The sequence below is a fragment of the Hyalella azteca genome, unplaced genomic scaffold (assembly GCF_000764305.2).
Source record: "Hyalella azteca isolate HAZT.00-mixed unplaced genomic scaffold, Hazt_2.0.2 contig4507, whole genome shotgun sequence".
Taxonomy (NCBI): domain Eukaryota; kingdom Metazoa; phylum Arthropoda; class Malacostraca; order Amphipoda; family Hyalellidae; genus Hyalella; species Hyalella azteca.
In genome coordinates this window covers 294,423-320,588 of record NW_025934720.1, presented here as the reverse complement: position 1 = coordinate 320,588, position 26,166 = coordinate 294,423, and the positions used below count along the sequence as shown (strand labels likewise).

The following is a 26,166-nucleotide window of genomic DNA, read 5'->3' as shown; positions in this document are numbered from 1 at the left end:
CATTTTATTTTTAAGATATAGCACTGAAGATGTTTCCTTAAAAATTGATAAGTAATCTACGATAAAATCCTGCGGGCTGAACTTCTTGATGAGAATTTTTCAAATGCACTTCTGCCGAGTCTGGCTATGCTGAGGGGGATATTTTACCAAAAATCAATTTTAACATTTACAAAAAATGCATCTGAGAGATTTTATGGAACCACCAGAGATGTCTGATCGACTAAGTGCTGTGCAGAATTTCTCATAGTTGAAAAGACCCAGCGAACCGAAATAAGTCGAAAAGTTTTACTTTACCAGTGATCTTCCAGTTTCATTCTTGTTAAGAATATATAATTCACCGCGAGGCTGATTTCATCACAAGTTGGACTGTTTTGATTATGTCTATAATTTACATTAACTCTACCAATTACTTTTTAGCCATTATTCTATCGTTGCTACTTCAGATAAATTATTTTAGCTTCTCCGTAAATTGAACCATAAAAGAGAAGCCGTGTATCAAAAATATCATTTCTGTTTTGGTTTCGGATATGTATTTTGCAACAAATTGTACACGGGGAGCCTATTGTTACCTCTTATCTTCTGATTCTGGCGAATTTGTTTACGGTAATCCAACAAAAACTTGTAATATACCACAACGCGTCTGTTGGCAACTCAAAAACTTTTACTACCAACGCAACAAAATTCAGAAAATATGTTTCGGAAGAAGCATTGTTCTCAAATTGTTCCTCAAGAACACCTCAAAATTTATACAATACTATATAACTTATTTGTTATAATTGTATAAATATAATATTAAACAACTAATCACGGCAATTGTTAATTAAGGTCTTTCTCTATCTCTTCTTGTGTAATGATGAATCCTATTAAAAAATAAGTAATCGGATAATAAAAGACAAGTTTCTAGCAAATTGCATGCTAGAAACCTAATGGAAAAGCTTTCTCAAGAACTCTCCTGAAACTACATTATTTAATTGAAAAGGCTTGGAGACATATGATGCAGGATACAGGGCTCCCGGCAAGGCTTGATAATTAGAGTTCCATATAGAATAGAATAGAATAGAATAGAATAGAATAGAATAGAATAGAATAGAATAGAATAGAATAGAATAGAATAGAATAGAATAGAATAGAATGGAATGGAATGGAATGGAATGGAATGGAATGGAATGGAATGGAATGGAATGGAATGGAATGGAATGGAATGGAATAGAATAGAATAGAATAGAATAGAAGTGTCGGTACTGAAGAAATAGGCCCATGGCCTGTTGCCGATTCTTGTACTTTTCGTAATTGATAAAGATATATATTGATAAAGATATAGATAAGACATAGATAAACTTTTTTTTAACTCTTTATCTATACTTTTCGTATAGATAAAGAGTTCATATGTGACTTTAGACTCTTGCTTCGAAGTGGACAAGCAAGATGGATTTTCAAACAGTCATGTCTGAAATTTTATTGAGTTAAATTACACCATTGATGCCGTTCCCCGAGCACTACAGAACCTTAAGAAACAATTAAAAGTTGTTGATCGACTAAGAAGTAGACTACTGTTATTTCCTAAGAATCAATACTTGGCTTGACGAAAATATCATTCGATACATTTCATATTCTGTGTCTATTTAATGTGGAAATTTCAACCCATTAGCTGACCAACACTCCCCCTATCAGCCAGACTTGGTCGCTCCTCACACCTCCCAACATCCTGGGGCTGAAAGGCTCCGGCTCTTCCAAAGCCTCCCCGTCTGCTCAGAGCTCAGCTCAGATCCCGTCAACATTTCCCGCAAAGCTTCTCTCCCGCGACTCCTCTTTTTATGCATTCCCCCATCACCCTTCCTCCAAACCAATACGTCCTTCTCCTCCCAGAACGACCTCTCCTCTTTTTCTTCATTCACCCCACATCAACCCCTGATGTAGGAGGGCTGACCAAAGCTCAACGTTTCCCCTGTGATCCCCTGCTCTTTTTCGCTCCTCCCACCAACGAGATCGAACCCCATCCTCCCGCCCGGCCTCGCTCAACCGCCGCCGAGCACCTGGACACAGTCCGACGCCGGTATCCAGGATACACCTCGTGCCGGGGTGGTCAGGCAGCGGCAGCACGACGCACGGCGATGGTTAGGCAGCGGCAGCACGACGCACGACGATGGTTAGGCCGCGGCAGCACGACGCACGGCGATGGTCAGGCAGCGGCAGCACGACGCACGGTGATGGTCAGGCAGCGGCAGAACGACGATAGTTGGGCAGCGGCAGTACGACGCACGACGATGGTTAGGCAGCGGCAGCACGACGCACGACGATGGTTAGGCAGCGGCAGCACGACGCACGACGATGAGCAGCACGGTAGCGGCAGCACGACGCACGGTAGCACGTCGCACGACGATGGTTAGGCAGCGGGAGCATGACGCACGGTGACGGTTAGGCAGCGGCAGCACGTCGCACGACGATGGTTAGGCAGCGGCAGCATGACGCACGGTGATGGTTAGGCAGCGACACGACGATGCACGGCGAATGTTAATTAAGAAGCGAAAAAGCCGTACGTGTAGAAAGGTAGGTTACAACATCGTGCAATGCGATGGTTATTTAGCGGCAACAGCATGAATGGTTCGTTAACATCATTCGCCGAGATTATCAGCCACAGGCAACACATCACAGAGAAGTGTTTGGACACAAGAAGCGTCACACATCGGTGCGCTATACACACACCAAGGAGTAATGGCAGCTGTAGCGCTACATGTCAAAATTTATGGACATAGGCTGCAATACACGTCAAGATTTGTAAGCACCGGCAGCACCACACATCACGATGGTTAGACATCAACAAATCAACATGCCTTGATAGTTAGGCAGAGACGGCACACACGCCGGATGGTTCAACATCAGCAACACTAGTCGGCAATTTTAGACGGTATGCAGTGCGCACGCCAAGGAGTTCTTCGACGTGGTGAAACTAAAGACTCTTCAGAGGAATAACTCCAAAATGCCATGTTTGTCAGCTTCCGATGGTATGAATTTTTGAATATTCAGCCCTCTTATGACTACGCATATATTGAACGTCATCTACGCCATTCCTGACAAAAAGGACCGGGAAATACTAGTATTATCGTCGATGGAAGAAGGGCTAAGAAAAGCAGTGAACCTAAGTTTTGGTTGCTTCATTTTTATGTAGCGTGAAAGTCGTGTTCAGAAGAACTTTTTTGTGGGTTTATTTTAGGCATCAAGGTATTCCGGTAATTTGACTGGGAATTAGACTCTCCTTTAGCAGCAAGAATAGGATATAATACAGAACTACAGTAAATATATAACACCTAGCGTCAGTATATATTTAATCCAATATCATGTCAAATCACATTTTATTACAATGACTTATCACTACTTGCAACAGCAGCTCTGTCGCTTGGACATTATATATTTCATATACGGGAAAAGATGAGTATTAATAATGATAATAATTATCTTAAATTTGTGAACATGATGCTATACGTACTTTTCTTCCCTTCCATAACTCTGAGAGCAACAAGATTCCGCGCCGTTGACCTAACAACAAATCTCTTTAGCACCTCAAGAAGGACCAGCAATAGTTGTTGCTTCCCATGTCATGGCACATGAATGGCGCTTGAATGACCAAGCGTTCTTCGAAGTCACTTCAAGCGGCTTAGAAGCATTTCAATATCTTGATTATCCCAACCCATTTGCCAATTATCATTTTTTGAGTATTATTGTTATTATGGATTTTTTGATGCTTAGCATAATATACGTATTCTATTCAGTGTTGTTTGTTGTTGTAACATTCAGAATATATATAACGTGAAACGACGGAGGCTTTCGTTGATAAAAGCTTAAATATAACGCATTCATATTACGTTATCTTAAATTGAATAAAAATACAATTCTTGAACTCCATGCTTTTAAACTTGAAACTACGTATTGGATTTAGTTGGTATTTTTATGGCTTGACTGCTATACGAAGTTTGAAGGCCCATGGTTGCCATAGATACTCGAAATTCGCTTTGTTCTTAAATAACCGAGAGTAAATTGTCTTGCTCTTGAAATGATTCCAAGAAATAAATCTCGCATCGACTCTTAACTCAACTATTTCCTCGAAAGTCATCATCTCTCGAATTAGCGTAAAAAAGATGGTAATCGAAGATTAAAGATTACTAGTCAACGAGATTGCAAAGTGAATTAAATTACGACCCGTTTTCACGATACCAAACTACATTTTTTTATAAAAATCTTATATAGAGATTATTTCTGCAGAGATTATTTCTGCATCGAAAAGACGAAGTTTTCGTTAATCATGACGATTTTTTATCAAGTTTACGAAAAAAATACGAATTTTGCAGGCGTTTGCACTTGTAAATCAGAAATTGAAAAAAATAGAGAGAAATACTTAAAACTGGCGTTAGCTATTGCCCGAAGAGAATAGGGAGAAATAATAGAAGCAATAGAGCAATTAGGACGCTTCACAGCCCGCTGGTCGGACGGCAGCGCGCGACGGGTTGCGGCGATTACCGCGCCTCGCTTCCGCGCGTCGCTCATTTGCTGCAAATGAGCGGCAGCATTGCGTGCTCAGATATATTGGCAAAACATGGAAGCCTTTTGATGATTTCCAAATTCCGCACCAAAGCAAGTTCATTTTCCCTTTTCTGTACGCATCAGCGATGGTATCAAAGCGGAGCGAGCCTTTATATTAATTATATTTGCAAGAAAAAAAATTTAAAGGAAGAGGAAAAATGGAATGGATTTTTAATAGCCCTGAAAAGCCTATTTCAAATGCACCTAAAATGTTCATGGTGCTGATATTAATAAGATCTCTGCACCAGATTTCATTGCACTTTCAACTTCAACGTGAACTGACGTAAAATAAATAAAATAAAACGTGAATTATTCGCACCAGAACAAACATCAAACTTGAGATCGTTCAAACTGGTTAAATTCTTAAATAATGCTCCAAAGAATGAGTTCGATCAGAATCTAATGGCAATATAAACATTTCAATAATAAATTATCAATTAACCAATTTTTTAGGGGCCAAACACGACAAAAGTTAAATAAAAGACGTTTATTACTAAAAATATAGTCTACACATAACTAAATTAATTATTCTTAATTACGAAAAAAAGTATCACGCATTGAGAGCTAAATTTATGGCAATGGAATTTCGATATTGTTTAATCAACTTCACTAATAAACGCGGTGAAATTGAATTTCAAATCCCAAAGCAGATGACGTTGAACTTTTACAATGAGCGATGATTTGATTGCATAAAAATTGGAAATCCATTAAAGGCGGATAGCAAGAAGGTTGAAACATAAATTGTCTTCAATCAATCAAGACTTAATCCGAGAAGATGGCCACCACACCTGCGACTTTGATTAATTCCTTCACTGATTAATTGTACCGCATAGGACGATGCGTAGCTGTGCTACCAACCCATTGCTGCGCAGGTTTGTTTTACTGTCTAGGCCATGTCAATCGATATTAAAAAATGGCCGCAATTGGATGGGGTTTTATTATATTCACTAGGGATTAAGTTATAAGAAAACTAGTAATAGATCTAGTAGAAGGAATCAAGGGCATATTTATTTCATATATAGCTAGCTACTTTCATATTCATATCGGGGACCAAGCTTTCCTCGCCCAGCAAATTTTATTGAAGCCATTTTCATAACGAAATTAATTTCTCAACTATATTGATTGACTTGCGAACAAAGTAAAACTTATTTTCACTCAAATATATTATTATTATGTCCATTCCAGTACGGTCGAAATCAATTCACGTAATTTCATGCATGAACGTATCATACTAACAGTAATAAGAGTAACTATGTCTTATAAAAAAAACTACACTATCACGATGCTTCATTCGACTCTCTTAACTTATTTCATCTTTTGAAGCGCTGTAAAGCTCTAGCTTCCGACTAAAATGCTACTGTACAAAATTGCCTAACGAACAATGCACTTGAATTGAAAATCATGTGATTTGTGATTGCAATACATCGGACGTACGCTAAATTCAGTTAACAAAACTGAAGTTAACGCACAAGTTAAATCTTATAAGAGAACAAGCAAAACAATAGTAAGCAGACATGCGAGTCAAGACACGTCGAGTGCGTGGAGCAGACCATCACAGCAGACCATCACAGCAGACCATCGCAGCAGACCATCGCAGCAGACCATCACAGCAGACCATAACAGCAGACCACCGCAGCAGACCATCACAGCATACATCACAGCAGACCATCGCAGCAGACTATCACAGCAGACCATCACAGCAGACCATCACAGCAGACCATCACAGCAGACCATCACAGCAGACCATCACAACAGACCATCACATCAGCAGACCATCACAACAGACCACCACAGCAGACCATCACAACAGACCATCACAGCAGACCATCGCAGATCCATCTCGACATATGCAATTATAGGGGCCGCCTCATTACCGCAGGTCCTACAAAGCATTAACAGGAACAGCCGGGCGCTTATGGCGGCTAACTCTACAGTGGCACGTTCTCTCTGAACATTAATAATGTTGGTGTTGTATGTGGGGTTATGAGGACATATGCTGGTTGAAAGTACTAAGGGAAATTAGAAAAACGTTAAATTTATTATTTATTGACCTATTAAACGGATCAATATTTATTGTATTTTAGGTTTTTAGGTAATAGTCCCTTTGGATCAATATTAATTATGAACTGGATATTTTCATGAACAAAAAAAACTACCAAATCGCTAAGTGGAATTATGTGACAACGTTGGAATATAAAATCAGTCACAATAAGTTCTACGTAAATATCATATTAGTAAACGTAAAATCTTATCGTGAGGTTGAACAATAGAATAATTCATCACTCATACTGAATGAACATGAGTGCTTCAGTATGAGTGCTTCAGTATGAGTGCTTCAGTATGAGTGCTTCAGTATGAGTGCTTCAGTATGAGTGCTTCAGTATGAGTGCTTCAGTATGAGTGCTTCAGTATGAGTGCTTCAGTATAATTGCTAACACTCATACTGAAGGAAGCATGGCGTCCTCGCTCTTATCCACAAACAAGCGTCCAACAGACCCAACAACGTCATCGTTAAGAGCTGCCTGTCGCTGCCAAGTATAACGAGTCCTTCTTAAATTCAAAGAAACAAAGCAATAATGCGTGAATTCATTTGCCGCTTTCTCGTCGCTTGCTATCTTCAAACAGACTCAGTGTGGTTCAGTTCACATAAACATGTTCTGAGCCTTCGTTAAATGTGGTGGAAAATTAATTTCAAGAGAATTAAACAAGCATGAATGTTCTTAACCTATTTTTTGAGAGTGCTTGATCGTGTATTGCACGAAAGTTTGAATTCATAATATCATATTATTCAAATATATATCGCACATCAACGCAAGGCATTGATGTTTCTATGAGCTAAATATTTCCCATGTCACTAAAACGTGGCACCTTACAAGTAAAAACATGGCAGATAAAGTGAATTGCTTGATTATTCAGTACTCGTCAGATTATTCACAACAATTATTAGTATTAGTTATTGTGAAAAATCCTCGTTAAATTTCGTAATGTTAAGTGGAGTAGGCACAAAAAATTTATTGTGATGCCCAACGTACACCGCGATGCCGCTAGTTGAAGCTTATCATTTAATAGCTTGGATACGAGAAGTAAAATCTGCGTTTTCTAAACTCTGCCATGAGCGCTACGCGGCTAAGAGATTGCGTATAAAACCTAACGATTGGCGTTGCGATGACCGATAATTGAAGTAAGATCCCATGAAACTATTATCCACTGAATCCACCTGGTCTGCTTTATTAATGTAGTGCGAGTCCAGTGCGGGATATCCAGGAGAAAAGAGACGGGGGAAACCTTGCAAAGCGAGGCTGACATTACAGGTTAGTAAGTGGTTATATGTAGGAAAGATTAATGGAGTGAAACGCAAAGCAGACAAGGTAACAACCATAAGTCGAATTAAAAACGCTCAGTATTTATATGATCATCAATATTACGAACATTTCAATCGTAGATACATTGTCTATAAAAATTCAAATAAAACTATTATAGCATTGCTCAAATCGAACATTGTCTTCTGTTATCACGTATGCGTTGAGATTTATTTAAAAAAACTGAATATGGTACAAAAATTGCATAGTCGAGATCCTAAAATTGAGTGATGCGCATTTGAAGCATTTGAGCTGTGAGATAATCTCCTGGGCAAAATATTTTCTTGTTTCAACGTCAAAAGAAAACACAAAGGCTTTGAGGGGCGCAAATACAATTTTAACGATTGAGACATTAATTAAAAAAACAATTAAAATAAAACGCATAATAAAAAAACATATTAGCAGAGATCTAAGAAAACATACAACCTAATTAAAATGATGAATAGATATTACTTGATGCTTTATGAATACGTTCATCAGAAAAAGAGTACCACATGTGATGTGGTATTATTTCAACGACATGGAACAGCGCTATATAAGTCACATCGGCAGCACAAACAAAGCGAGTTCGAGTCGCGCTCAGGCTTCGTATTCTTGTTTTGATGGACGGTGAAACCTTAGAAGAAAATCACTCAGCTTTTGCTCAAAGCAACTACGCACCGACTTCTATATATAACTCTAGGTGCCTTCGGTGAAATGAATGCAATCCTGACAATGATTCTTGCTTGTTTTCATTTGTCGTTAGATATACCATGTAAAATACAATATATTTCGTTTTAAAAGTAGCTTCTCTAATCATTTACGCTTGCATTAAGAATGTAAATGATATCGAAACGATTGAACCATCCAGGAGAATTGCGTGCACATCAAAATAACGTGAAGTTTAATCAATTCATAGCAAACTAGTGATTTGTTTCTCCGAAAAAAATTAATTTTCAATCACACTAGCAATCCACATTTATAAATAGTCAGGGAGCTTGAGATGTGTGGGCCCAACGCATTGTTCTAATTCAACTGCCATCATTGTGCGAAGTAATATTTCATGAAGAACAATTGGCATAATTATCTTATAAAAAGTTTTGGAATTTTGATTAAATAAAATGTCTGGTTCAGAATTGCACTGTTAACACTGACGCGACTAAAAAATGCCCTGAAATATACATAATATATTAAAGTTTGTGTACGTCAACTTCTGAGAGACGCAATTAAGATGCTTAAGCCTACAAGTCGTGTTTGAATACATGCACTGGAGTCAATCTCTACCCCTCTAAGCAAATGACGTAGAAACGTTGTTGAATATGAAGTGGTCTCATAGAAACTACGTTTATTCAACGTTATTTCGACTTAAAGTGCCTGGTGGGAATTAAGAATGCTGTCCTCCGGAAGCAATAAACAGCATAGCAACAACAATGGTTATATTAATAATAATAATAAAATAATAGCGGTTTCAGCGTTTATTAGGCCGTAGGCCTGTCGCCGATTCTTAACATCGCAGAACATTCACAGCATTTTGCGGTCTCGAACTCGCATCAATTCTGCTGTGCTTAACCGCCCGGCCTCCTTGTCGATTCTAACCAGAAACTGGCGCACAGAGCTGGGATCGAACCCGCGCCTCTCTGCGCCAATCTTGGACCTCTGAACTTTAACCACTGGGCCAGAATATAAAGTAACAATAATGATAATAAGTACAATAGACCATCTCGGGCTGTTCATTTTCACAATGTGACGATGACTCGGCTGTGTAGAAATTTGGGGTGAGGGGCCAAATTCGATTCTGGAAAACCGAATGCAAGATCGCCATTAGATTCTTTCGCGTGTCAGGTACCGCATTATATATACAATCCTAGATGAACTGTTCAAGCTCTCCTTACGGGAAGGGTTCTTCACAATCTCAGGTATAAAATATGTCGAAAATTTGCAGCGTGATGATAATCCAAGTGAATAAGAAGAATTGTGCGAAGTGAGCGCCATATAATAAACGGTGTTCTTACCGAGATAAGGGCTGCCTTGCAGTATTGGTTTCCCATAATACAAATTACAAGTTTTCTTTTCATGACTGGAGGAGGCCTTCCTTCTAATTGCTTTACTACAACTATTGGTAAAGAGTAAGCCCAGCACCGCGAAGTCTTAGAAAACCGTTCGTGGCACCAACAAAATTTCGAACTGAGATAAAAAATAATTCTGCCAAAATCTCGAATACTTGTAAGAAAAAGGCAGACGATAAGATCATAAAACAGCAAATACACGAAGTATTATAAAGCCAAAGTCTAGGTATAGGAGTATTAATTCTCAAAAAATAGAAAAGATGCTTCTGAAAAATGCAAGTAGCAAAAAGACTCGACATTATTGATTATTTTTTAACAGATTGACTGATGATGATTTAATCTAGAATGTTTCTTTCTCGGATTGTGAGTAAAGAAAAATTTGCTCATCGGAAAAATATGCAACCTCGCGATAATAAACAGAGATTAATTAATTTCGTGAAGGTAGAAGAGGTCGCACACAAATATACCAGGAGGAAGGGAAAACGCTCATCTTTAATATAATTATCGAGTTATTTCATATATGCACGACAACTATGCAATATGTATGTCATTTGCTCTTACATTCTGTCTTACACGCTTCATCATTAAACTCCTTCTCGTGTGGAACTATATCAAATAATCCGATGAAAACAACCAGTATATTCACGAAACGCAATCCAAAATAGATATTACTGCAATACACTTAACGAAATATGAAGTTTGTGAATGGAATGCACGCAACGATGACGCTCATCGCGATACCTGAAACCGAACAGAAAACAAAATTTAAACCGTTAGTTTACTTAAATGCCAGCATTTTCCGAATAAAATCTTACGTCAGAATGTCGTGCAAAAATTAAAGTAAATGAATGTGAACGTAAAACTGGATCGTGTGTTAATCGAATTTGGGGGATCACAAAAAAAATATAAAGAAAAGTTATGAGCTTATGCGAAACTATCACCGACAAAAACTTCGATAAAGGTGTAACAATAAATTAAACCATGTTGAGGAGCTAATTTTTTTTATTTTCATTTACTTTCAGTAGAGTTCTGATACTTTTTACGTCGTAATTAGGAATCAAATGCGGAGCAGACTTAGTTCAATGGAGGCAAGATATGTTCAGCGCATACAACATCCGTCCTAGAGCACGCAAGCTTCAACTTCAATCATTAATAGTTTGGTCGAAGACAGCGATGATCTCATGCAAGAGAAGGAGTGCATAGTTTGGCAATAGTTTCCTTCAGCCTTTTGCTGACGTCCACAGAACTTGCACTCATAAAAGATAAGATCAAATGTGGTTGCGTTTGAGGACTCGTGTTTTGATAGCAATAGCAGACGAGCATCGCAATCCACTAACAGTTGCAAACAAAAGTTCGCGATGGATCTCGCAGACTCGATCAAAGCTATAATGTTTGTTGAACATCACGGGAATGTATGAATGGGTCCAAGCTGACGAGTTTTTTTCAGGAATTTAAATACAAAGAAAACGTAAATTAAATTCACCATATCTCCATTGAAAACTTTTATTCGTTTCTTAAACCATTGACATAACAGAGTCCACGGGTCGGGGGCAAATACGGTACCGAATATCGGATATTGGACTCGTGCATTTCAGCGCATCGCTGAGCCATGTTGAGGCAATCCGATGATTAATGAGAGATTAAAGCTGATCTTCGGTGTTCATTTTAAAAGCATCGATTAATACAGAAACATAGTCACATTTATGACTTCCGTACACTAACAGTTGGATACATTTGATTCGAAAAATTGTATCATATTGTTATTACTTGAAGAACTAACGTGGTAAGCCTTTTCAATAATTCAGGATAGGTCTTCAATTACACTTAATTTAATCAATTTAAATTGTATGTGTGAAAATTTGTTTATTTTACGGAGCTATCACACCAACTTAATTTTAATGCAGCATAAAGAACTATTGCCCAGCTCCATTGAATGATTTATACTCAAGAAAGACAATTTTGAATTATATTGACGGCACAACACACTAAGTTACAACATTTGTCCTGCGCATTCAACACCACAAGTAAATAGAACAGTTAAGGAGAGCAGCATGCAGGCTTATTAATAACGCCTTGAGTTGGGCCGAGTTGCGTATTGACGAGAGATCGCACAAGTTTCTGCCAAGTTATAGAAAAAACATCTGCAGCTTCCGTCATTATTTGTGTCGAATGCAGCCAAGGAAGATTTTTTGCCTCTAAAATAAGTACCGGTAACATGTAAAAAAAAGCGATTATATCAAAAGTGTTCGCTATTGGTATTGACGCGATGAAGACGCGCGTGTTCAGAATAGCAATCGTGTACCAATATCCCCGAAAAATACCTAGCAACGAGATGTATATCAGCTTCCTCTTCAATTACGCAATATATACAGCATAAATAGCACGGCGGTATGTTTTTGGAGGGATGATATCATTAAATTCAAGAGGATATCTCATTATATTAAATTATATTAAATATTATATTTAAGATCGCATCTTCCATTCAACGGAAAAGGCAAATTATAAATTAAGGATAAAAATTAGACAATTTTTTTATCTATTTATTTATTAGAATTTATTAAGTGAAATCAAGAAGCATAATAACCATATATACAGCTGTTGGAACCTAACCTAGGTAACCTAACCTATAACCTAAAAATGGTAAACCTGACATTCAAAGATGCCAAATTGTCGGTGACCATATGGCAGGAACATGCTAGGGTGACAGAACTTCTCGAATGCTTGACATTTCTAGAGGTACTGTCTCAGAATTAAGTAATGACTGCTTTTGAAAAAAACGTCCTCTGCAAAGCACAGGTCTGGCCGAAAGTTGAAGTTGTCTGAGAGAAACCGTCAGTGCCTAAATCGAATAGCGCCAGACAATCGAAAAACCGCGGCCGTTAAAGTTACTGCAGACCTCAATGGACACCTGCAGGCTACAGAACCTAGTTTCCATAAAGCCTGTCCGCCGAGAGCTGCACAGATCTGGATTCTATGGAAGAGCTGCAATTAGAAAATCTCTGGTTTCAAATACTAATGCTTCAAAGCACTGACAGTGGTATAAAAACCACCAGAATTGGTCCCTCGAGCAATGGAAAATGTGATTTTCTCTGACGAATCATCGTTTACCTTATTTCTAACCTCTGGCCAAGTTTATGTTTAGAGTCAACCAACGTTTTACGTTCTCCTCCCAAACATAAAACATGGCTGGGGATCTGTGATGATCTGTACTGTTATTTTTTAGAAATCCGGCGGACCAATGATTTTTCTTCATGGAATAATCAACAGCCGTGACTAAAAATTTTGGAGGACCAAATTCATCCAATGCTGTAAGCACTGTTTCCGGGGTTAACGCCATCTTCCAAGTTTATAATGCCCCGATCCATACAGCTGGAATTGTTAAAAAATTGCACGATGAACATTCTAATGAAGCTGAGCATCTCCTTTGGCTATCGCAATCACCAGACCAGAATATCATCGTGCATTTATGGTCGATTTTGAAGATGCAAGTCAATAGTCGGTTCCGGCCGCAGTCGTCTTTAAAAGAGCTGGAGGGAGATTAACTGAAGAATGGGTTAATATTCCTTTGGGAACATTTCACAATTTGTATGAATCAATACCTCGGAAAATTTATGCTATAATTGCCGCAAAAGGTGGACCTACATCATACTAAAATATATTTCGTGGATTTCTCAGGTGTTTCCAATACTTTGTCTAACCTCTTATATATAAAAAAATAAAGCAAAATAATTTTAGACACGTGCAAAAATGCAGCAATGTAATGAATAGAAAACAATAATGAACGCGCAATAGCATGCAATACACTGTACATATAAGGCAGGCGACTATCGTGAAGTATTGCGTCACCGGCGACGTAAACATTTATCTATTATATTATTCAGAGCGAAAATGATAAACTGTTATTTAATGGAAGCTGTAAAACTTGTTGCCAAAAGAGACGAGGTCAAAACCTGGAGGATTTTGAGACGAGTTCGCAGGGAGTGTGGTTGTTATTTTGACTAGTGGGAGTTGCCAAAGAAAAATAACCCCCTATATAACTCCGCCAGATTTCTTTCATTTGATCACAGGAGCTCTAGGAGGATACAAAACTTCGGTCGTCATGACAACGGTTTCTTCCTCAAACAAACACACTCGGATCATGATTCGCTGCCTTCGCGTAAAAAATCGAATTCTTAGGAATTATCAAAAGGAACTTTTGGCGGAAGAAGTCGGGAAGAAATAAAATCTGCAGACGATGGGAAGAAGCTCGGCGGCAGCTTGCAATGCACTTTACTTGGCGATGGAAAACTCTCCAGCGTCGGTCCAATTAACGGCTCGAAAAACAAGAAAATCTGTTCACAGCGACCCCTGGTCTGCTGAAGGACGCCCGGGGCAACTTAATAAAATCCCGACCGGCGCCTCACGTGAACGCGTATGGACAAATAGGCGCCTCACGTGAACGCGTATGGACAAATCGGCGCCTCACGTGAACGCGTATGGACAAATCGGCGCCTCACGTGAACGCGTATGGACAAATCGGCGCCTCACGTGAACGCGTATGGACAAATAGGCGCCTTACGTGAACGCGTATGGACAAATAGGCGCCTCACGTGAACGCGTTTGGACAAAACGGCACCTCATGTGAACGCGTTTGGGCAAATAGGCGCCTCACGTGAATGCGTATGGACAAATCAAATAGGCGCCTCACGTGAACGCGTATGGACAAATAGGCGCCTCACGTGAACGCGAATGGACAAATAGGCGCCTCACGTGAACGCGTATAATAAACGGGACTGCATTTGGCAACACGTCATCACTGCAAAAGTAAGCGCATCAACTTAAATCATCTAATATCTAATAAAGTGCACAAGTTCTGTTTTGGCACACCTAATTTAAACGATTGCAGGTCAGCCTAATTCATTTATACTCGAAAATGTAATGAATGAGTTAGTGTATTTCACGAGACAAATTCAGTGCCTATCGTATCAATCATTAAACCCAAGTGTCTTACTTTGTCATAAGTACATTTATTTGAAATTAGAAGCCTTCGAGAATTTAAGATAAATATTTGATTGTCACAAAAAGACCGTCAATACAAAAGCAAATGATAACATTTCAGGCTCTATTATGTCAAATAAATAATTATATACAAATTAAGACCGGGAGTGAGCAAACTTATCGTTTCCAATTTCAAAAGAGAATATAATGAATACTTAGCCACATTTGTAATAAACTTAACTTTTTATACGGAAGTTGGGTGCCGTTTTATCCATAAGGACGAGTAATTTTAAACCATTACACTTAACTACACATGTGGCCAGTTCAAGTTGTCCCAATATTTAGGTATGACCTCAGAACTTTAGCTCATAAATATAACTTTAATACGTAAAATAATTAAATGTCACATTATCACAGGAAAGAATAAGTAAGAAGTTTTCTGAAAGAAGTGAATATCCACTGTCCCTGCTGTCGTACTTTCCGGCACTAGGCAGTGGCGCCGCCTAGTGGATTTGATATTTAGTGCATTTGTATACTTCAAAAGCAGCCGTTGTTGTCTCAAGCAATGAGCTCCTTCTCCAAATCCTGACAATTCCATGATAATATATAAGTATCTATAGATATCTATAATATGGATGTATCTATTTATATCTATAATATATACGTATTTATATATAAATATATATATAATACATGCGTATCTATAGATAAGTAACATGAGTAACATGAAGAAATGCAGTAGTCAAATGCAGTTTTCACAAGGATTCAAAGTGTCAGCGACATCAGAGCTTGGCGATTTTATGCCGACCGTGTGAAGTGCAGAGGACAGCCACAACAAGGGCAGGTCGTATTTTGTTACCAATTATATAAATCATGGCAGCACGCGGGGCGTGAGGCCAAAACAGACGCAGATTAAACCTTGGTGGCTATAATGAAGCAGAAGCCTGGATTGCATTATCATGTTACACCTCGCGTTGATATGGCATCTAACGGTGCTGCTATATGCGAGATAATGTATATTTCTGAGGAAACATAACTCCTTGTTCGACTGAATATCATATTATTATAAACGCGAGTGAGGAGCACCGTGTCCCTCACGCTAGCTTCGGAAATAGAGAGTCTTCAAGAAATTGTGTTTCGTGGAAATTTATCCCCAATTTAAACCTCAGCCCAAGCGGCCTTCGACATTTATCTGAAAATTGAAAACGTGTATCATACAAGACGGGCACTGCATGTGCAACTATCCGACCGTCATCATGTATTATGAAATCTATCATTTGATCGAAAAAATTGCAATTTGACCGAAATTAAAGTCGAATGCACCAAACACAGCATATAGGTTCATTCACATCGAGAACTTGTTCATTCAAAACTTGTGCGGAATTCATGATTCCGGCAGTCGGACGCAATGCCGACTAGGACGGTGAGAATTGTAAAACTTTCACCGTCTTGTGGCCAATAAAGTCCTTTGTATTCGATTTGGTCCTATTTGCCGAACTTAAGCCCACACAGAGAACTTCTAATGACGTGCTCCGATTCACGAAGATGCCGTCCTAGGCAATTACGACCGAAATCCCGGGCGTCCTTTCACCGCCGCCGTGAACACAGCCACGTGTGTTATTCCTTCCTTGTAAAATCGTGTTCTTGCACACAAAATCTTACAGACCTTCCTTATAAAATCGTGCTCTTGCACACAAAATCTTATAGACCTTCCTTATAAAATCGTGCTCTTGCACACAAAATCTTATAGACCTTCCTTATAAAATCGTGTTCATGCACACAAAATCTTATAGACTTTCCTTATAAAATTGTGTTCTTGCACACAAAATCTTATAGACCTTCCTTACAAAATTGTGTTCTTGCACACAAAATCTTCTAGGCCTTCCTTATAAAATTGTGTTCTTGCACACAAAATCTTATAGACCTTCCTTATAAAATCGTGTTTTTCACACAAAATCTTATAGACCTTCCTTATAAAATCGTGTTCTTGCACACAAAATCTTATAGAGAATAAAAATCAGTAGCTGTTGAATATGTACTTTGAATAATTCAATAATTGGAATGGAGACATGAAACTCAGAACTCGTTATAATAGAGCAACATAATCTTTGCTGGCATTCTTCGATATTGCTAATGTCCTGGAAAAAATGACGAGCGCAACAACACTTAAAACACGTAAGTGAATAAATGCAAAGTAGCAACAGACATTTCAATGAGAAACGAGTTCCGCTATGCATTGCTTGTAATTAAAACATTAATGGTGAGGTCAGCGTTTGTAAAATAACATTTGTCGTAAAAGACTTCATTGTCAGCATCTTGAACACTACAAGATTCCCTTTGAACTCAGGAATTGGTTGAAAATAAGAAACTAAATCATAGAATGTGCCAATTAATCAATCTTCATACTGATAGCAGCCGGTCAAGGAAATTGCGTCAAATTTCAAACACAAGAAAATGTAGATTTTTTCTTCGAGAAAAATAACTCTAAATTCCACTCAAAACAGAAATTCTCTACTTTACATAGCTCAACAATGTTTGGTGTAAAAAATTTGTCTATGTTTTAGAAAAAAATCTAAGGCGGAGACTTGAAACCTCAAGACGACATTGAGGGTCTTCGTACTATAGGCGCGGCTCAGCAATCTCGTTCGTATTGAATTTCTAACCATTAATAAACTTAGTTGATCAACTAGGAATTCGATCTTAAAAAGTCTCGTCATGCTTCAAAAATTTTGTATCTTAAATCTAGTTAGTTCACAGTCATGGTATATAAATATGTAAATATCAGAGGTATCAGATCCGCTCAGCTTGAGAAGAAAGTCTGCCAGATGAGCGATAGCTTTCATAACTTTCCCCAAGTACGAAGATGAGATAAGAAAAACGTGCAATAAAGTTCAGCCCAATTTATCTTATGCGAATGCTTGGTTTGGATAACATTCAAAGCTTTGCATCGTAAGAAAAAATGTTTAAATTGTATCAAGAGTAAGGAAGCTTGTAAACATTTGCTAAACTTTTCGCTGCTTGGAAATAACTAATCAATGAGTTCAGAACTATTTGTAAATATGTTCAATGATTGTTACTTGTACACAAATAAATTGGTAATAAAATAAAAACAAGGGGAAAAAATGTTGTGTTTGACTAAATTGTTGCCGATATAAGAAAAAACTTTCGTACACGAACTATAACTATTGCCGAAATTAGAAACACTAAAATTTTTATCATAAAAATTTGATCAGTTGTTTCCTCTACAATTCGCTGCGAAACTCCACAATGATATTGCATAAATAGAATAGACAAGGTCACATGGAAATGCTTGTCAACTTCATTTTAGAATTTTTGGTAAAAAATTATTGTGTACATTTTTAGAAATTAAACGCCGTAAACTTTACCGTAAACGATTCTCAAACCAAGCATAGTAACTTGAAACTGCTTGTTGATAAAGCGCTGGTTAACATAATTTCATTTTGTAACAAATGTTTTCATTCTACTGATAGTCCAGCCAATAATAATTTCGGTCGCACTGGTCTCCAATAACCCGGCTAGAAACAAGCGACAAAATCGAAGTCGTCAAACCGAACTAGAAAATATTTTCCCGTGAATAGTTCTATTTCGTAAGCTTAAAAAAGTTGTAAAACTATCATTCGTGATGTATTCATCGGCAGCAGGGAACGATGGTCACTAGGGAATTAGGCTTATGATCTTGCAGGAGTTTACAGTCCCACTGCACATCCGGGGGAAAGATTAAGAGCTTACGGCAGCTGCGTTCATTTGAGTGCGTCTGGTCGGGAGACCGTGGTATAGAAGTGAGACTTATTTCTGCCGCTGGCAATTACGCTTTGCGTTTGCACTCATCTAATTAAAACTCTTAATTTATATCAGGAAAGTTTTAATTCATGTCACTGCAGAACACAACTGGAGAGACTTCGCAAGGAAAATGTACTGCCATGATTACATCTAATTACTCTCGCTCATTAAAAGGAACTCGCAAGCAGACTTCTAGCACAAACAAAATTTGGGACCCGTGAATATTCAAATCAATGTTAAAAAATTATGCAGAAGACCATTTATTGTAATAAATTATAGCGCGATAATTTCTTTTGCTATTTTATGACAGAATACTGTTCTATAAGCGGTAGATGACGTTCATTCGATGGCAGTGAAATAACAATACATGATGATCCATTCGAGTCTTTGATTTTCTGCTGCAATATAATTCTAGGTGTGGGTAAGTACGGTAATTTATTTAGTTTTTTTTTAATCAATTTTTTCAATTGTTTAATTTCAATACCTCAAAATACCTTGAGGTATATTTATTGATTTACTAAATCACAAATTTCAAATTTTATATCGTGCTGAAATTTCCGAGTTTTTCCGTGCTTCCTTGCATCATTTTTAAATTTATAAAATGACAGCGAAATATGAGCAATCACTAGATACGGTATACATTAGTGATGACGCAACTGTGAAAATGCGGTTGGGCAAGGAAGCCTAAACAATCTACCGATAAATTTGCAAGTAATAATTAACTGATGAGATGCATTCATGCCTCGGGATATTTATTTCTCACCATAAGATTATTACACATAAGCTCTTCCTGGCTGGGAATTGCATACATACAACCATTGTCAACGGCACCTAATGCTGTGTTCATCGTTTAAAAATCAGGTAATTGGTACGTATTTGCTAATTAAGATGCGATGTAATTAAGACATATTAAAAAAATTTAAGAGCGGCTGGTGCCATCCAATATGAAAATAGGGTACACTCGAGGTCTTACTGAATTTCTGGCAGAGATGTCCGTGACAGTACGAAAGCTGGAATAAAGTGCGAACGATACGACTTTGTCGCGACCATTCTTCACAATATATAGCGTCATGTAAGTCGTCGACGGGCTTGCCGACATTTTGCTTTAAAAGGCTTGCTGGTATTGATATAAATCACTGAAGTTTAGGTGCACTCCTCGGCCGTTACATCACTCCAGTAGGGGTGGCGGTAAAAATTAGTTGTCCCGATAAAATATGAATTTTATTTCTAATCTCGTTCACGACAGATAATAAGTAACGTATGTGAAAAAATATAGTAACAACATTTCAACAATACGATTTATCAGAATCGGAGCAAAATTGGGTTAATTCAACCATGTATAATTTCATTTCCTTTAGGACAAAAAAGCGAATGAGTATATTGCTATGAGAGGTCAATACATGGTGTCTGTAGATGACATCTTTAGTTTTCAGTTTACAAGTGAATATGTAGATTAGCGTCAACATATTTGTGCAGTTTAGTGAACTTTATGTTCGCACTTACTCCATCGCTATAAGAAATGATCTGAGATATTACTCCGTTGAGATATCATTTGAACAACACCAAATTAACATCATTTTTCTCAAAAATTATAACAAAATTTCTAGTTGAAAAGGGAAATATCAACAGTTCGATAAAGCGAAGTGTAAATGAATGTCACAAATTCATGGTCAATATCGGATAAACATAAACTACCCCCATAGCAAATTTAAAGCGCAAAACAGTTCAAAATATTACAACGACGTGAAAACCTCCACTACCACAAACTTTGTAATGAGACATATGAAGTGAAGCAGGCCAAATATTCACTTCTCTAAGAAATGACATTAGCAAATGCAAAAGACACATTTATCGTTCTACCTAAAGAGTACTGATAAAAAAAAATCGGAAACAAACTCTCGGCCCACGAAAAACTGAAGGCCTAAGGATGTATGTAGTAGCTCGAAGGTGCACTTTACGGCAGGATAGGGTGTTAGTAAAAGATGGCAGCGTTAGTAAAAGATGGCAGTGTTAGTAAAAGATGGCAGTGTTAGCAACAGATGGCAGTGGTAGCAAAAGATGGCAGTGGTAGCAAAAGATGGCAGTGGTAGCAAAAGATGGCAGTGGCAGCAAAAGATGGCAGTGGCAGCAAAAATGGCAGTGGTAGCAATAATGGCAGTGGTAGCAATAATGGCAGTGGTAGCAGAAGATGGCAGTGGCAGCAAAAGATGGCAGTTGCAGCAAAAATGGCAGTGGTAGCAAAAGATGGCAGTGGCAGCATAAATGGCAGTGGTAGCAAAAGATGGCAGTGGCAGCAAAAATGGCAGTGGTAGCAAAAGATGGCAGTGGCAGCAAAAATGGCAGTGGTAGCAAAAGATGGCAATGGTAGCAAAAGATGGCAGTGGTAGCAAAAGATGGCAGTGGTAGCAAAAGAAATTCCTTTAAAAAACAAGAGGCTTAGCTGGGAGGCTCATTAGTATTCTGAGGCCGAGTTTCTACTTTAGCGAGATTTATCTATTTACGATTTTCCACTCACGACGCCCGTTAACTGTAGTGCGTAGTTTATAAGAATTATACTTCATTAAAAATATATATATATACATATGTTATTTCTGGATACGGTAATCGATTGAATACATTCTCTTATTAAATGTTCATATGAGAAGATTTTTATTCGAATACAAGCATATTTACACATTTAGCAATTTCTAAACCGACGCCAACAATATTGAATTACGAACGTGTAATAAAAAGCCTCTTGAACGCTGCATCTACACATTTTGAACTAACAATAATGTATCACAATGTATAGTTCTATGTTAACTATGAATAATTAATAATTCTAGATTTCATTCAACTTGAAGTCAACACAGTGGACAACACAAAAATAAATGAATAAACAATTAATGAAAACAAAACTAAAACAACAAAGAGAGAAGAGCGCAGCTGCTGCTGTCACACATGAATACCAACTAAAAAAATGAATAAAAAAACATAATAATGAAGTCATCCAAATTCAACCTCGATAAAATGGATGATAATTTATAAAAATTTTAAAAAGCTTAGAGAAACTGCTAAAGTTACTTTGTCTTCATGTGTCCTTTGCTTCCTTAAAAATTCTTCGTCGACATCCTAAAAAATGGTTCGTGTTTAAAAATCTAAGAGATAAATTCAAGGCACTTCTGAATGAAGAAATAATTACCATTTTTATCAGCATTTTAATATCCAGTCAAGTAGCGGAACCAAACTCTGATTGCGTTGGAATGACAAAAAAAAATATAACTCAGTACTCACTGCAGTGAGTGACGGAGTCCATTTTTCCGTCGACGAAAGCGTGAAGTCACGGACGGACAGACGGACGGACGGACATGACAAGAACAATAGCGCCTTTTTAGCGCATTTTCTCATGCGCATAAATGAGAAAATGCGCTAAAAACAGTTTCTAACACTAATAAACTCAAGCAACTTACCTACGTGAAAGAAAATAAAGAGACTTAAACAAAACGAATCTACGATGAAGACAATGTCATGTCTCCATTAGTCCCCAAATTTCCCCTCTAAAAATTTTTCCATAATTGCTAGGTATAATTGTAGTGCCTTAAAAATTATTGTTGACATTGAGTCACAATCATATGCGAGGAAATTAACGAGCTCCCCCACTACGAAAAAAAAAATCATGCGAAAAGGTTACCCACCAGGCATCTAGCGTTGAAATAACGTTAATTACACGTTTTTTCCAACGAAATCAACGTGTCATTAAGGTTTTTTTCAGCTTTATTTTCCAGTATGTTAGTTATGTGATGGGGCGGCCGCCGTAGCGAGGGTGTCGCTTGTCTTTGCTGGGATCAATAAAAGTGGCCGCAGCACATCACGCGGCGGCGACGACGGGACGTGTCGCTCCCTCCCGCCTCACTCCCGCCTCAGCCACCACGAGGCGTCAGATGCAGAGCCTCCTATTGCCTAACTCCCGCCTCAGCCTCCACGAGGCGTCTGATGCAGTGCCTCCTATCGCCTCACTCCCGCCTCAGCCACCACGAGGCGTCAGATGCAGAGCCTCCTATCGCCTCACTCCCGCCTCAGCCACCACGAGGCGTCTGATGCAGTGCCTCCTATTGCTTCACTCCCGCCTCAGCCACCACGAGGCGTCAGATGCAGAGCCTCCTATTGCTTCACTCCCGCCTCAGCCACCACGAGGCGTCTGATGCTGCGCCTCCTATTGCTTCACTCCCGCCTCATCCACCACGAGGCGTCTGATGCAGTGCCTCCTATTGCTTCACTCCCGCCTCAGCCACCACGAGGCGTCTGATGCAGTGCCTCCTATTGCTTCACTCCCGCCTCATCCACCACGAGGCGTCTGATGCAGTGCCTCCTATCGCCTCACTCCCGCCTCATCCACCACGAGGCGTCTGATGCTGCGCCTCCTATCGCCTCACTCCCGCCTCAGCCTCCACGAGGCGTCTGATGCAGTGCCTCCTATCATCTGCTTCAATCCATGTTATTACTTGGTGCTTCAACCCAGTGTTACCGTCACTGGCTTCAACCCATGTTAAAAGTGTCTGCTTCAACCCATGTTAACAGTGTCTGCTTCAACCCAATGTTACTACCATCTCCTTCAATCCATGTTATTACTTGGTGCTTCAACCCAGTGTTACCATCATCAGCTTTAACCCATGGTAAAATCATATGCTTCAAACCAATGTTCAGCCAAATGTTACTAATCGTATCATATGTTTCCATTCCAATGTTCGAGTCTCGAAATACTAATAACCACAAAAAAAGTAAGGGTAACTTCATTGATAATCTGGGCTACTTTTGTAATCAACTATAAAACAGGGAGACAGCAGGTAAGTTATTTGATGAATAATGGTGAATAGGAGATCCTTGGCTTGTCTGCAACGAGGCGTTCAGCGGCAAGCACTGGTGGAGACCTTCTCAGTTTCAGGTTAGTTTTTGATCTTGGCGAAAATTTAACCTAAACTCTTTAGGTGCATGAACTTCGGTTAGGTATTCGAATCTACTCTTTCCAGCACATATCCCGTGTTCAATTGGATCCTGTTGGATTCATTAATTAAGGACAGAATTTCGGTCCACAAGCTATTTTAATTATTAAACAAATATATTTCCTGATTGCGAGTCAATTAACTTACATCCGTATCTTTGTGTCGTCTGTTCCAAGTAATTTTACGTCATCGCAGTCATAGAATATAACTTATACTCATAAATGGTTAGAATTGCAGTCTCCTTCACGGCTCATGTACGAGTTAATCTAAAGCGTTCGACTTTGCCTCCATCTCAAAAATGGATGTGGTGACCGAAACCCCATAAGTAATTAAATTTTTACCGTGCCAAAAAAATATTCGGATAATGTTGTTTAGAAAAATATGAAGTTAGTCTCATAAGATATATTCAGTATTTTATTACGTTTTAATTTACCAATACTCAGTTAAAAATCATATATTCAACCATTTCACATGCAACATTAAAATACCCTCATTTGGGTAATGTAAATTTTATGTACACCAGTCATTTTCATCTTCAATATCAAGATCAAGTCTATGGAGAAATATCAATGATAATATTTGACTGCTAAATAAACATGACGTACCTTCAAGTAGAAGAAAATGCGACTCCCATCGGGATTACAAAATAGATCTCTTACCTGGTTGCCACTACCAGCGTGGGCAATTATATACATACAATACAAAAAATCAGAGTATCATTAGCGTTGAGAAATATAAAGTACTCGTAAAAAGAGAAATGCAAGCAAATCTAAACTACAGTCTTCGATACACTATTCTTCCAAGTTTGAACAGCGAATGTAGTCAAGAATTGTAGAAAAAAGCATATCAGTGATACAACTGAAATTGTTCATTATTATCACAGCGATAAATTAAAGAAAATTTTGCTAAGTTGACCTCACACTGAAATAACTACCTAATGATCAGCAATTACACACTGTCGATTGATGAGTTTTCCTATATCTTTACCTCCAAATCCTGAAGACTGTAAGGAAACCTTATTCGGGTATAATAGTTGATTTTGATACCTGGCATTCGAAGAGATATTTCCTATGACATTACATATAGGTACCTGAACGCATGAATGATATGCAACACAAGTTCATTTATTGAAATTATTCTGGAATGTACAAAAGTCATTGAAAGGCGTATTAAATTGCCCACAGTACAAAGAGGCAGAGAGGCAATACAAAGAGACAGAATTCTGAGGTTATTAAAATAATAAAATATTCTAACTCACCAACTGTCCAGACGGACGATAAATTCTTCACAGCTTCACGACGGCTTCAAACGGACGGAACGTGAGGACACGGTGGCGAGGGACGTCTTCTGGTCGGCAGCGATAAGAAGCAACGCAGAAACAGAGGGTAAATTCGAGGGAACCTTGGTAGTTGCAGAGAATTGCCTGCACCAGGGCGCACACAATTAGAGCCTTGAATCAATCACCGAGGCCGTCAATAGCGAGGGAACTTGCGGGAGGCTGAGGCACAGAGGCGCCGAGATTTGGCTTCTTGCAGCCTTCTTCTTCCTCTTGAGCTTTAGGAGGTGACGAGTTTGCGATGCAAAAGCAGGTTTGAGTCAGGACGATCACCCAGCACCGAGCTCGTGGACGAAATCCAGAGATAAACGTTAGGGCAAACGTTTGATTGCGAGCGGAGGCCGTGCGTGACGTGCGAGACGTGAGGAGGAAACAAGAACACCACCGTCGATGATGCACGGACGCGCGTGGATGGCGACGTCGCCACCTACTTGTTGCTCCTAGGACTCGGCGCGCACCCCTCAACGCTCTTTACCCACTCACGCCCTCTCTCTCTACGCTCTCCCTAAATTTCCCACTCTCACATCCCCTCTCTTTCTACGCTCTCCCTAAATTTCCCACTCTCACATCCCCCCTCTCTCTCTCCCTCTTGCTCTTGTGCTCGACAAGCTAAGCTTTCACCGCATCCCTCGTCCATGCACCCTCAATTCCCACCTTCCCCTCATACGGTGCTGGCTTCGATACCCTTGCGACGTGAACCTGCTGATCGGTCGTCCATGGCGCGTTAAAGCTTTTCTTTATCAACCTTGAGGCGTGTTTACTACCATGTATATTCATAAGCCACAATTTCAACATTTTCATCACCTGCATTATTTGAAATTAAATTAAATTCACAAAATGAGAACATAAACAGGAATAAACTAGCCCAAATTTCATACAGTACAAATTAACAGAATGTAGAGTCGAAAACATGTTTATTTCTTCGATATTTTGGCCGGTTTTGTAATTTTACGCATCAGTGCAGGCAGGAAAAACTTTTCGTCGCAAGTTTTATTTATATCTACGCAGCTGATGACATGGTAAAAAGGAATATCGTTACGTCGCACTTGTGGATTTTGGCGAAAATAATAAATACCAGCTGACAAGCGTTAAGT

General features: G+C 38.8%; 2 protein-coding genes across 2 annotated transcripts in view; one reads left to right on the top strand and one right to left on the bottom strand.

Annotated features, from left to right (window-relative positions):
• Window positions 1-26,166, bottom strand: part of LOC108680096 (CUGBP Elav-like family member 4) — a 432,488-nt gene that overhangs the window by 320,776 nt on the left and 85,546 nt on the right. The window lies entirely within an intron of this gene.
• On the top strand, window positions 6,090-6,434 carry LOC108680091 (variant surface antigen E-like). The gene has a single exon (XM_018168849.1). It carries the CDS (start codon window positions 6,090-6,092, stop codon window positions 6,432-6,434), a length of 345 nt encoding a protein of 114 aa, XP_018024338.1.

What these genes read in the sequence shown, in the direction of transcription:
- LOC108680091 (XM_018168849.1), top strand. Translation starts at nt 6,090, where the DNA reads ATGCGAGTCAAGACACGTCGAGTGCGTGGAGCAGACCATCACAGCAGA.